The following is a 14,547-nucleotide window of genomic DNA, read 5'->3' as shown; positions in this document are numbered from 1 at the left end:
TTAGTACAGATAGGGTGTTAACGAACTAAAAGTTGAACATCCGTAAGTACAAACATGAAAAAAAGCAGTGGGTAAGCAAACTGAACAAACTAAGATGAAATAAAATAAAATAAACACCAAAAAATATATAAAAAAAGAAAAAAGAAAAAAATAACTAAAACTAAAAGTAAAATGGGGGGCCCGTCATGCTCTGAAATGATTGAACTCAATGTTCAGTCCGGCAGGCTGTAGTGTGCCTAATCGGTAAATGAGATGCTGTTCCTCCAGCTTGCGTTGATGCTCACTGGAACACTGCAACAATCCCAGAAGAGAGATGTGAGCATGACAGCAGGGGGGAATGTCGAAATGGCAAGCAACTGGAAGCTCGGGATCCTGCTTGCGGACTGAGCGGAGGTATTCCGCAAAGCGGTCACCCAGTCTGCGTTTGATCTCCCCAATGTAGAGGAGACCACATTGTGAGCAGCGAATACAGTATACTACATTGAAAGAAGTACAAGTAAATCGTTGCTTCACCTGAAAGGAGTGTTTGGTGCCTGGGATAGTGAAGAGAGAGGAGGTAAATGGGCAGGTATTACATCTCCTGCGATTGCAGGAGAAGGTGCCATGGGAAGGGGGCGAGGTGGTGGGGGGAATGGAGGACTGGACCAGGGTGTCACAGAGGGAACGATCCCTTCGGAATGCTGACGGGGAAGGGAGGGGAAGATGCGCTTGGTAGTGGCATCACGCTGGAGGTGGCAGAAATGGCGGAGGATGATCCTTTGGATATGGAGGCTGATGGGGTGGAAAGTGAGGACAAGGGAACCCTGTCGCGGTTCTGGGAGGGAGGGGAAGGGGTGAGGGTAGAGGTGCGGGAAATAGGCCGGACACGGTTGAGGGCCCTGTCAACCATAGTGGGGGGGAATCCTCGGTTGAGGATAAAGGAAGACATATCAGAGGTGCTGTCATGGAAAGTAGCATCATCAGAGCGATGCGTCGGAGACGGAGAAACTGGAAGAATAGAATGGAGTCCTTACAGGAGGCAGGGTGTGAAGAAGTGTAGTCGAGGTAGCTGTGGGAATCGCTGGGCTTACAATGGATATTAGTAGGCAGCCGATCCCCAGAGATGGAAACAGAGAGTCGAGGAAGGGAAGGGAAGTGTCGGAGATGGACCATGTAAAGGTGAGAGAAGGGTAGAAATTAGAAGCAAAGTTGATAAAGTTTTCCAGTTTGGGGTGGGAGCAGGAAACGGCACCAATACAGTCATCAATGTAACGGAAAAAGAGTTGGGGGAGGGGGCCTGAGTCGGACTGGAACAAGGAATGTTCAACATATCCCACAAAAAGACAGGCATAACTAGGACCCATGTGGGTACCCAGTGCAACACCTTTTACTTGAAGGAAGTAAGTGGAGTTGAAAGAGAAGTTGTTCAATGTGACAACAAGTTCAGCCAGGCGGAGGAGGCTGGTGGTGGATGGGGACTGTTTGGGCCTCTGTTTAAGGAAGAAGCAGAGAGCCCTCAAACCGTCCTGGTGGTGGATGAGGTGCAGAGAGATTGGATGTCCATAGTGAAGAGGAGGCAGCTGGGGCCAGGAAACTGGAAATTGTCAAAATGACGTAGGGCAGACAGGTCAAAATGACGTTTGTGCAGACAGGTCAGCTCCGGAGGTTGCTTTGGGGCACCATGGAAAGGGCAATTAACAATAAATGGAATGTACTAACAGGAACAATAGGTTAAGTAAATACAATTGTTCACATTTTGATTAGATAAATGCTCACAACTTCAACAGCAAAGGAAGTTCAGTAAAACATTAAGTGGAAATGGTAATTAAAGATATGGATTTTAAAAGGAACACAGGAAGGTCACATCTAAATGCTGCAAGTCAGATGACACTTCAGAAACAGTATAAAATGAGAGGTTTCGAAAACAAAGTTTAAAGCATTGAATCCTCAAACAACGCTTCTCAACGAAGGGGCATTTAATGTAAAAGGTTTACTTTAAATTTTGATGGATATTCTAAGATATATTTTTGCTGCAACATTAGCAAGGTTAAACTTTTGGATTCTATGTTAGAAGTAAGATTATGTGTTACATCTTTTAGTAATATTTGACAATGTGATATACTTATCCACTTAAGTTTATTGCATGTTAAATTCTTTAATAAGTTTATAAAAGATAATAAATTGTCTCATGTAGTATTCTGTATACAACTACGAAAACAGGCCATGCATCTTCCCACTGAGAAAAGTAAAATAGTACTATAAAAACATAGTGCAGCACAGTAGTTGTGAATTGTTCATTATTTTCTAATCATGAGCTACTAGCTAAGCTTAACTACTGCAAAGTTACATGTGTGTTACAGCAGCTATTTACTTGCTCCTTTACTTTTTAACAAATTTGTTTGGCAATTAAAAACCAACATAAAGCTAAATGCACTACTGCATGAAAGTTTGAAAAAATAACAAATGAAAGCATTTTTTTTTGATACTCACAACAACTCGTGGAGTTACAAGAAGAAGAACCTCATGATTAAGCTTCTTGTTCCCCCGTATGTCCCATAACCTCATTGCCTTGTGTGCAACTGTGTCACTCCACTGATATAATCCGAGTCTATTCAAATACAAATGACGAAACTGTAATTCTAATATGGTTCAAGGCAATAAAAAAATCTGAATTAGAATTTACATCACAAAAGCATTTTGGCTTACAATTAAACAAATAAGTAAATGTAAATGCTTTATCTCAACTACAAGGTTTATTTAAACAAAAATCTCTGACACACTAGATGACAACAAGTTTCCCCAAGATTTAAAAAATAAAGTATCTAACTTACGATTCATTAAAAGGTGGAAGACCATTTGCCTTTCTCGTAGTTAGAGGTTTTCCCTCATCATCACGGTAGAAAGCAAAAAGGCCCGCAGAGAAACCCTAAATTGAAACAGAAAGGAAACACTTTTCATGTGGGTGTTAGGGAAAATAAACTGCACTACAGTAAAAATACCCGACAGAAATTTCATCCCAGTAAACAAATATGATGGGGCCCAAAACAGAAAATGCTGGAAATGGACAGCAGGTCAGGTAACATCTGTGAAGACAGAAACAGCGTTAACGATTCAGGTCAATGATTTTTCATCTATTTCTCACTCCACAGATTCTGCCTGACCGGCTGAGGTTTTTATTTCAGATTTCCAGCATCCCCAGTATTTTGCTTTTATTGTATGGTGATTATACTGGTTAAAATTCTCACGAGTTGTTCAATCTCATCAAAAATGATAATTTTATATCATACATGAAGCCACCTCCTGAGAGTGATCTATCACATCTTGAAGGACATAGCTGGGCCTGTCAGGTAATGATGGAACACACAAGGAAGAAAATGACATGGCCACATCCGCACCAATCTACCTGCCGCAGACACGTCTGTCCATAACAGGATAGGTAGAAGAGGCTACTGCATTGCCTTTGTGATGATAAAGTCTGTTCTCCACAGTAGGACATCCTTTATCCTGCAGTATGGAACTACTGGCATGCTGAAGTGGGACAAATTCATTAGCCCAAAACTGGATATCCAAAAGGCACTGTGGAGTATCAGCAGCAAAGAACAAAGCACAGTACAGCACAGGAACAGGCCATTCGGCCCGCCAAGTCTGCGCCAATCTTGATGCCTGCCTAAACTAACACCTTCTGCACTTCCGGGGCCCATATCCCTCTATTCCCTTCCTATTCATGTATTTGTCAAGATGCCTCTTAAATGTCGCTATCATACCTGCTTCCACCACCTCCCCTGGCAGCAAGTTCCAGGCACTCACCACCCTCTGTGTAAAGAACTTGCCTCGCACATCCCCTCTAAACTTTGCCCCTCGCACCTTAAACCTATGTCCCCTAGTAACTGACTCTTCCACCCTGGGAAAAAGCTTCTGTCTATCCACTCTGTCCATGCCGCTCATAACTTTGTAAACCTCAATCATATCCCTGCAAGTTTATTTCCTTCAAGTGCCCATCCAATTTCCTTTCAAAATCATTGATCATCTGCACTTCCACCACCCGCATGAGCAGCGAGTTCATGGCCATTACCACTTGCTGCGTAAAAAAAGTTCTCCCTCACATCCCCGTGGAATCTCTTGCCCAAAACCTTCAATCTGTGTACCCGAGTCCTTGTACCGTCAGTTAACGTGAACAGTTTTCCTTGTCTTACTTATTTAAGCCCATCATAATCTTGTACACCTCTACCAAATCTCCCTTCAATCTTGTTTGCTCCGAAGAGAACAAACCCAGCTTTTCCAACCTAACTTTGTAACTAAAATCCTCCATCCCTGGAACTATTCTGGCAAACCTCCTCTGCACCCTCTCAAGGACCCTCACATCTTTCCTAAAGTGTGATCAGAACTGGATGAAATACTCTAGGTGGGGCCTAACTAGAGCTTGAAAAAGGTTTAGCATAACTTTCCTGTTTTTGTACTCTATGCCTCTAGTAATGAAGCCCAAGATCCCACATGCTTTGCTAACCACACTCTCAGTATGTCCTGCCACCTTCAAAGATCATTGCACATACACCCCCAGGTCCCTCTTTCTGCACACTATTTAGAAATGCTGCATTAAGTCTATATTGCCTCACCCTATCCCTTCTGCCACAATGCATCACTTCACATTTGTCTGTATTAAATTCCATCTGCCCATTCTGCTAGCCTATATATGTCCTGTTGCAGGAGGTTTCTATCATCCCGTTTGCCACTCCTCTAAGTTTGGCATCATTGTCAAATTTTAAAATTGTACTCTGTATTCAAGATCCATGTCATTTATATATCACAAAAAAAGCAGTGGTCCTAGAATTGACCCTTGGGGAACACCATTGTCTACTATCGTTCAGTCTGAAAAACGACCATTTACCACGACTCGCTGTTTTCTGTCCTTAAGCCAATTTTTATCCAAGCTGACACTGACTCTCCTATTTCATGAGCCTCAACTTTGTTAACCAGCCTTTTATGTGGTGCTGCAGCAAACACTTTCTGAAAATCCATATAGACGACATCCACTGCATCCCCTTCAACAACCTTCTCTGTTACTTCATCACAAAATTTTATTGGTCAAGCATGATCTGCCCTTTACAGATCTGTGCTGGCTCTCCTGAATTAACTCAAACCTCTCCAAATGCCTGTTGTTTTTTTCCCCTGATTATTGTTTCTAAAACCTTACCCACCACTGATGTTAAACTAACTGGCCTGTAGTTGCTAGGACTGTCCTTACACTCTTTCTTGAATAAGCATGTCACAATTGCCACTCTCCAATCCTCTGGCACCTTCCCCATATCTAGGAAAGATTGGAAGATTATGGCAAGCTTTTCTGCTATTTCCACCCCCACTTCCTTTAGTAACCTGCGATGCAAGCCATCCAGACTGGATGACCTATCTACCCTAAGCATAGCCAGCCTTTTCAGTATCTCCTCCCTCACAATTTTTACCCTATACTCTATTCGCTTCAACTGATATTTTGTCAGATTCCTCTTAATAAACACTGACACAATGTACTCATTTAAGTATTCTACTAGCTTTGCCCTGTGCCGCTAAGCATATATTACTCTCCTTGTCCCTGATAAGTACCACTCCACCTCTTACTACCCACTTACTATTTACATGCCAGTAGAAGATTTTTGGGTTCCCTTATATGCTAACTGCCATTCTATTCTCATATTCTCTCTTTTCAAGTTTTATTTTCCTCTACACCTCCCCTCTCAACTTATTGTATTTGGCCTGGTTGTCACTTGAAAAATTCACCTGGTATGCATCATACACCCTCTCTTTTTATTTCATCATAATCTCTATCTCCTGCGTCATCCAAGGAGCCCTGCTTTTGGTTCCCTTATCTTTCATCTTTGTTGGAATGTACCTAACTCGTACATAAAGCATCTCTTCCTTAAAGATGGCCCATTGTTCCGTTATAGTTCTTCCTGTCCGTTTTTGGTTCCATTTTATCCTTGTTAGATTCCTTCTCATTATATTGAAATTAGCCGTCTTCCAACCTAGCCTTTCTACCTCATGTCGTTCCTTGCTTTTCTGCATTACAAGTCTAAATTTTATGATGCAATGATCACTCTTACCCAAGTATTCCCCCACAGACACTTGGTCCACTCAACCCACCTCATTCCCAGCACTAGATTCAGCAATGCCTCCTTCCTAGTTGGGCCAAGAACATACTGATCAAGGAAGTTCTCTTGAACACAATTCTGAAATTCCTCCCCCCTCCTTGTCTTTTTCTAGTCCTGTATTTTCCTATATTCTTTTAAGAGAGAAGTGCACAAAATCAATTGAAATTTGTTAATGGAGTTTTGATTACTATAATTTCCCTCAGGAAATTAAAACATGTAGTTAACCTACCAATGCGTGGACAATTTCATGTTTCACTGTTGACAACATGCCTTGAAACTCCTGTGGCTCAGTGGGGATCATACTCGGACACAAGTTTGCATATCCTGCAATAGGCCTGCAATATTGAGAGAAAATGATGCATTATTACAAATAAAATGCCTGTCATTGCACAATTTTTCTAATGTTTCATTTTAAAATAAATATTTTTTTTTAGATTGAACTACTTATTCCTTAAACATCTGCAGCACGTTAGTAGTATTGATGTACTCCATACACTAAGACAATTCTCAGGCTAAATAACACAAGATCATTTATAAACAGATATTATAAATTGATGTACAATAGACCAGAATGGAGAACACACTGTTGTGCACTTATGAAGAAAGCCTGAAAAACTCAAATAAAAGTATGCACTTTGTTGTGCTTTACTGCCAACATATCAAAATGACAGGAAGTAAATGACTTTTATGAGCAAAAAGGAATGTAGAATGGAGTCAGATAAAAACGCAACCATCACAAGTACCATTGTATTCTTTTATTTTTATTTGTGTTAAGGAAACAAACTGCAATAATTAATTCAAAAGTGTTTAATCTTCACTGCTTTTTATTGGCTTTCTCTTTTTAGTTGATACTTTAAAATAGATTGAGTAAATACTTTTCTCTCTCCATTCCCCACAATACTCAACTAATCTGTCCAAATCACACCAAACTGAACAAACAGCTGTTAATCACCTGGTAGTTTTAGGATTTGTAGTTTAATGCCTACTCATCTACATTAGGGTAGTTGCAGCAGTACAGGGAAGAACACAGCCACAAAACAAAGCTAATTGGCCTTTATTTCTGTGACTACTTCAACACTCTATCCAATTGACAAAGATTACTGGAGCAGCAGGTCAAAAAGTTCTGTCTGGTCATATTACTTCAAGAGAAGCATATCCTCCATACATTTCTCCTTGAGTCAGGTTTTCTCTGAGCAAATATTTTTAATTTCTTAATTTTTTTTTAATGATAGAAATTCTTACCTCTGCTCCTAAGCATAGATGAAGTGGCTCTCAAAGGCAGTGATCGAACATGAGGAACAACTACTGCAATTTAAATTTACTTCTTATAATTGTTAGCAACTGAGCCAACTCATGATCAATGTAAAAAATTATCCTACATCTTATATCAATAATTTAGAAATAAAACTTAGCCGTGGAGTTTCAATGCCCATTTGTTGAACTGTAATCTTCTTTGCTCAGTACAAACAATTATTGTAGCTTATCAAGAAAGGATTTCATATAGATTTTATATGTGTCTAGTACTTCTGAAATCTAATGCTTCAAAATCGAGTTACAATTATTTATATACCAAGGACTAGTCTTAACCAATCTGACCTGTCCAATTCTGCTTCCAGTTGACAATACGCTGCATAGGCTACAATGTCCTCTTGTCCACACCGTTCTGTAGTCAGTGCACTCACATAGAGTAAAAAGTCAGCATCCCTGACACCTGGACCATCAGTTAGCCCTGCAGATCCACAAGATTTTCCATTTTCACTACACACCCTGCATTGCTGGATAGATCAAACAAATGTTAATAAATCACACTGTAATGCTCCAGTTATAATTTAACTCTGCCATGAATAAGGATTCGTGCCACACCAAGATCCTGTCATTATATCTGCGCATCATCTTGGAAAATTTTTTTAAATGCAGACGTGCTTCCACTTTTTAAAACCAACTCCTGGCGAACAAACATATGACTTCAAAAGGGAGAAATGCTCAGATGAAAAAAATATATTATGTTCCTGACATATGCTATTGTGAGTGGTATTGGTAAATGCGTATTGGTAAATCTGCAAATCCAGGATAAGTTACAAAGTGTACTAATGGCAAAACCAACAAAAAAGGTTGGACGACTTCAGAACTTTCCAAAAAATGGACTGAGGACTTCAACAGCAACTTGGCAAACTAGAAAAGTTACTCTAATTGTGGATAATTGCCTGCTTACCAAAGATACATTTTGCAACTTGGAGCAACAGAAATTGTCCACTTTCGCACAAGTAAAATGAACTACAATAAGCCTGTAGATAATACAAAATTTCAAGGTCTGGAGTCTGTTTGTCTTAATTCAAACTTGCTTAAGTCAAATGATCTAACCATTCAGTTTTTTAAACCACCAATGCCCTCTTTACTGTGTTATTTACATTGTTTAATTCAAATGATTGAATAAATGTAAAATTTCTGATGCAAAAAATGTTACTTTAAATTATTAAAAGCAAAATACAGAGGATGCTGGAAACCTGAAATAAAAACAAGAAATGCTGGAAATACACAGCAGGTCTGGCAGCATCTGTAGAGAGAGAAGCAGAGTTAACGTTTCAGGTCAGTGACCCGTCTTCAGTTCTGAAGAAGGGTCACTGACCTGAAACGTTAACTCTGCTTCTCTCTCCACAGATGCTGCCAGACCTGCTGTGTATTTCCAGCATTTCTTGTTTTTATTACTTTAAATTATATTGTATACTGAATGAACTGCACGATTGCATGCAAGGATGAGAGCGCGAGCAACATTAACGTCTTGCAGGCAATGAGGATTAGTTGACAATATAAAAGAGCCAGTGAGGATATAAACAAGGTAACCAAGGACAAGAGAGCTCTAAATACAAACAGTGACCAACACACATGTAAACAAGAATACTATCAAAATATCCACTGAGCTTAGATATAAAAATAACTTCTATTGCCATTGCACAAAAAGTTGTGAAGTGAGGAAGAGGAGGCCAATGATGACAACAAGCGCAAGTCCATCACTCACTCAAGTGAGACACTGGAAACACATTTAACTATACCACCTGTTATAGGGTTTTTTTTAATACTAACTGTCAGGTAATGTTAGCTGCTAAAACAACAGCAGGTACATATAGGGCTAAAGGGAGTGGCATCCAAATTTGCAGATCAATCTGCAATATGAAGCACATTAAATAATTTTGAGGATATACAGGTTGTTGCTGAGGGATACCAATAAGACGGTGAAATAAGCAAAAGAGTGGAACATAAAAGTCAATGTCAATAATTGTGCAGGAGTATGTTTTGATTAAAAAAACCTAATTAAATGGGAAGACTAGATAGGTAGAACAACAGGAATTTTGGGGTTCAGGCTCAAAAGAAAAGCAAAGCATCAATTAGATAAAGCCATAAAAAATTAACAGAACACTGAGTATAATGGCAAGAGGTATAGAATTAAAAAAAAGTAATAGTGACTCTATATAAAACCATAATAGAATTACAACTGTAGTATTGTGTTCAGTTTTGGGGTCCACTCTGTAGGAAAGAGGTTGAGGGAATAGAGTCGATACAGCATGAGAATGATGCTTGATATGTGAAAACACAGAGGAAAATTGGGGCTGTTCTCACTGGAACAGAGAAGATTAAGGAATGATTTGATAGAGGTGTTTGAAATAATGAAGGGATGGACATGTTAGATAGGAAGAGATTCCATTGTTTGAGGCATTCAGAATGAAGGGACCTACATACAAGATTAAATGTAATAGGTTTAAGACAGAGAGCAGGAAAAACCTTTTTTAGTAGAAAGGATCAAGGCTGCGGAATGCTCTACTGGAGTTAATTTATTAGAGCAGAGACTACGTCAACATTTAATAAGTTAGATATGTGGTTGAAGGAAAGGAGAATAAATGGATATGGGAACAGAGCAGGCATATTAAATTATACAATTCTGTGTGAATGACAAACACCAACGCAAATTGATTGGGCTGAATGGTCCATTGTCTTGTACTTCTATATATCACTGTTATGACCTCAGTAGAGACCACCAACCTTAAATCAAGTGATACGAACTTCTCTAACTGATTAAAGAATTACACAAGATTTCACATTTTAAGACTTTTACTACAACAACAAAACTAAAATTCAATATTAACTAAACAGTACTTAGTAGGTAGCCAATACACAATTACAGAGAAAGACATTTCCCATTAATGTATTAATACATTCGAAAATGCCACACGACATTTGTACATTACACACTGTTTTCATTGAAAAAGGTATCCTTGCAGTTAAAAGTCCCAAACTCCCCCAGCTGCAATGGGTTGGATCTCCCAGTGTCCTTCTCAAAGCCAACATCCTCTTTGCTCACTTATAGCAAGCACATTCAACTGGATCTCTGTTAATAAGGCAATCTCTGGTGACCCTGTTGGTCTTTTCTCCTCAGCAAACCTCAAACTGGGTTCAAATTTTAACAGCATTTTGATGTACCGGTGATCTGAGAGCAGCTGTTTCCCCAAAAACAGCCCACTGGTCCATCTCCCTCCCTAGGCTGCATGCAGACTGCTGGTCTTTATTTCTTCCTTTTCAGGCTCCAGACCTAGGAAAGCCTCTCGAATTTATCCAGATCAAAAGTCAATTGTTGTTTGCCTTTAACAATTCTCAAAGACCATGTCTAACCATAGCAAAACCATCTGGGCCTTCCTTTGTTGCCAGCTGTTAAAATTTGTAACTCGAACCTGCATTTTAAAGCCCCTGGCTCCCTGTTTACAATCTGAGAATCTAGGAGAGTGAAACCCATCATCTTTTAGATGTTACAACTTCACATCCTGCTTTCAACAGGGTCTTTGACCTGCGTTCCTTGTTCACATGGTAACCAAGACCCCTGGCTTGTCTGTGGGCAGATTTTGTATGTTACATGTCTCCTCCAAAACTACAGTACTGTGTACAGTAACTAGAGTATGGTGTACAGTTTTGGTCTCCTTACTTAAGGAGGGATACACTTGCATTGGAAGCGGTTCAGACAATGTTCATTAGGCTGATTCCTGGGATGTAGGAGGTATCTTATGAGGAAAAGTTGAGCAGGCTGGGCCTGTACTCACTGGAGTTTAGAAGACTGGGAGGTGACCTTATTGAAACATGCAAGATTCTGAGGGGGCTTGACAGGGTAGATGCTGAAAGGATGTTTCCCCTCGTGGAGGAATTTAGAACTAGGGGACACAATTTCAAAAAAGGGGTCTCCCATTTAAGACAGGAAGTTCTTTGAGGGTCGTTAATCTTTGGAACTCTCTTACATACACACATATGAATTAGGAGCAGAAGTAGGCCATTCGGCCCCTCTAACCTGCTCCACCATTCAATAAGATCATAGCTGAACTGTTTGTGTCTCAAATTCCACACTCCCATCTACCTTTGATAACCTTTGATTCCCTTGCCCAACAAGAATCTATCTACCCCCCCCTTAAAATTATTCAATGACCCCGCCTCCACCCCCTTCTAAGGCAGTGTTCCAAAGTCGCACAAGCTGCAGAGAAAAAATTTCTCCTCAACTCTGTCCTAAAAGGGCAACCCCTAATTTTAAAACAGTGCCCCCTAGTTCTGGACTCACCCACAAGAGGAAACATCCTACCCACATCCACCTCGTCAAGGCCGTTCAGGATCTTATATACTTCAATCAAGTCTCCCCTCACTCTTCGCAACTCCAGTGAAAACAAGCCCAGTCTGTCCAACCTTTCCTCATAAGACAACCTGCTCATCCCAGGTATCAATCTAGTAAACCTCCTCTGAACTGCCTCCAACACATTCACATCCTTCCTTAAATGAGACCAAAACTGCACACAGTATTCGAAATGTGGTCTCATCAATGTCCTGTATAACTGAAGCATAACATCCCTTTTATTTTCAATTCCTCGCAAAGGAAAGGATAGCATTCCATTAGCCTTCTTTATTACTTGCTGTACCCGCATTCTAACGCACTAGATCACCTAGATCCCTTTGCACCTCGGAGTTCTGCAGTCGCGCTCCGTTTAAGTAATACTCTGCTTTTTTTTATTCTTCCTGCCAAAGTGAACAACTTCACATTTTCCCACATTATACGCCATCTGCCAGATTTATGCTCACTCACTTAACCTATCTATATTGGTCTGCAAACTCCTTATGCCCTCTTCACCATATACTTTCCAACCTATCTTTGCGTCATCTGCAAATTTAGCTACCATGCCATTGCTCCCCTCATCTAAGTCATTGATAGAAATAGTAAAAAGTTAAGGCCCAGCACAGGCCCCTGTAGTACTCCACTCGTCACATCCTCCCAATCAGAAAAGGACACATTGATACATATTCTCTGTTTTCTGCCTGCCAGCCAATCTTCTATCCATGATACCCCCTACACCATGAGCTCATAGTTTGCGCAATAACCTTTTATGTGGCACCTTGTCAAATGCCTTCTGGAAATCCCAAGTACAGTACGTCAACGAGCTCCCCTTTATCCACGGCACACGTTACTCCTTCAAAGAACTTCAATGAATTGGTTAAACATGATCTCCCTTTCACAAAGCCATGCTGACTGGAGTTGTTCTAAGTGCCCAGTTATAGCCTCCTTAATGATCAATTCTAACATCTTCCCCACGACAGACATCAAGCTAACTGGCCAACAGTTACCTGTTCTCTGCCTCTCCCCCACCCCCCCCCCCCCCCCTTCTTGAATAGAGGGGTTATATTTGCTACTTTCCAGTCAGATGGAACCTTTCCAGAATCTAGCAGATTTTGAAAAATTAACACCAATACATCTACTACCTCATTAGCCATCTGTTTTAAGACCAGAGGATGAAGGCCATCAGGACCCAGGGACTTGTCAGCCTGCAGCTCCATCAGTTTGGTCAGTACCACTTCCCTGGTGATTGTAATTCCACCAAGTTCCTATCTTCCTCCACCTCCTGATTTACAGCTACTACTGGAATGTTTTTGTATCCGCTATAGTGAAAACAGAAGCAAAATATTTGTTCATTTCGTCCGCCATTTCCTTATTATCTATTAACTCCCCACTCTCTAGAGGACCAACACTCACTTTACTTACTCTTTTCCTTTTTAAATACCTGTAGAAACTCTTGCTATCTGTTTTTACATTTCTAGCTTCCTTTCATACTCTAATTTCTTTCCCGATTCACCTTCTAGTCATTCTCTGTCGTACATTATATTCTGAACAATCATCTGACCTGCCATGCATCTTTGCACAATGATATGCCTTTTCCTTAAGTTTGATGCTTTCCTTAACTTCTTTAGTTAACCATGGATTGTGGGTCCTCCCATTAGAATTTTTCTTTATAGTAGGACTATACTTATCCTGAGTATTCTGAGATATCCCCTTGAATGTCTGCCACTGCTTCTCTATTGATCTATCTCCTAGCCTAGTAACCCAGTTCACTTCGGCTAGCTCAGCTTTCATGCCCACATAGTTGCCCTTATTTAAGTTTAAAATACTAGTCTTAGACCCACTCATCTCAGTTTCAAACTGGATGTAAAATTCAATCATATTGTGGTCACTGCTACCTAGAGGTGCCTTTACTCTGAGGTCATTAATTAATCCTGTCACATCACACAATACTAAGTCTAATATAACTTGCTTTCTGGTTGGTTCCAGAACGTGCTGTTCTAAGAAACTATCTCAAAAGCATTCTATGAACTCCTCATCCAAGCTACTATTGTCAATCTGATTTTTCCAGTTTATATGTAGATTAACATCACCCATGACTACTGCCGTCCCTTTATCACAAGCACCCAATATTTCTTCTTGTATACTTGGTCCTACATTATGGTTATTATTAGGGGGCCTGTAGACAACTCCCACTAGTGGCTTCTTTCCCCTTCTATTCTTCATCTCCACCCAAACTGATTCTACATCCCGATCTCCTGAACCAAGGTCATCTCTAACTGTTGCACCAATGCCATCCTTGATTAACAGTGCTACCCCTCCTTAGCTTCCTATTCTTCTTGAACGTCATATACCCCTCAATATTCATGACCGAATCCTTGTCATCCTGTAGCCACGTCTCCGTGATGGCTTTCAGATCATACTTATTTACTTCACTGTGCGCCATCAGTTTTTCTACTTTGTGACGAATGCTACATGCATTCAGATAGAGCCTTTAGTTTTGTCTTTTTGTTATCTTTGTAACATCTAGTCTTGACTGTTGATGTGTTATTAGGTTTTTTTTCTCTGTCCCTTCCTGCCATTCTCTGATCTTCATTTCCCATATTCTGCTCTCCTGTCTTGACTCTACACCCCTTGGTTTGCTACGTCTCCCCAGGCTTGATCCCTCACCCCACCTGTTTAGTTTAAAGCCCTCTCAACTTCCCTAGTTAAAGAGTTTGCTGGAACACTGGTCCCAGCACGGTTCAGGTGCAGACTGTCCCAACAGTACAGCCTCCACTTTCTCCAGTACCCCAC

At 40.4% G+C, this 14,547-nt stretch overlaps 1 protein-coding gene across 2 annotated transcripts in view; it reads right to left on the bottom strand.

The window, feature by feature from the left end:
• lmln (leishmanolysin-like (metallopeptidase M8 family)) overlaps positions 1 to 14,547 on the bottom strand; it is an 85,683-nt gene that overhangs the window by 35,221 nt on the left and 35,915 nt on the right. Inside the window, exons 1-5 of one of the 2 annotated variants that reach the window (XM_068035161.1) lie at positions 12,897 to 13,057; positions 7,716 to 7,894; positions 6,349 to 6,454; positions 2,811 to 2,905; positions 2,470 to 2,587 (exon numbers count right to left, since the gene is read on the bottom strand). In XM_068035161.1, coding sequence (XP_067891262.1) covers positions 2,470 to 2,587; positions 2,811 to 2,905; positions 6,349 to 6,454; positions 7,716 to 7,894; positions 12,897 to 12,971 — 573 coding nt within the window. In that variant the 5' untranslated portion in view covers positions 12,972 to 13,057. Of the gene's footprint in view, positions 1 to 2,469; positions 2,588 to 2,810; positions 2,906 to 6,348; positions 6,455 to 7,715; positions 7,895 to 12,896; positions 13,058 to 14,547 lie in introns of those variants that run through there. The other variant, XM_068035160.1, reaches the window with a different exon arrangement.

Source organism: Heterodontus francisci, chromosome 7 (assembly GCF_036365525.1).
Source record: "Heterodontus francisci isolate sHetFra1 chromosome 7, sHetFra1.hap1, whole genome shotgun sequence".
Lineage (NCBI taxonomy): Eukaryota > Metazoa > Chordata > Chondrichthyes > Heterodontiformes > Heterodontidae > Heterodontus > Heterodontus francisci.
This window is presented reverse-complemented; position numbering and strand designations above follow the sequence as displayed.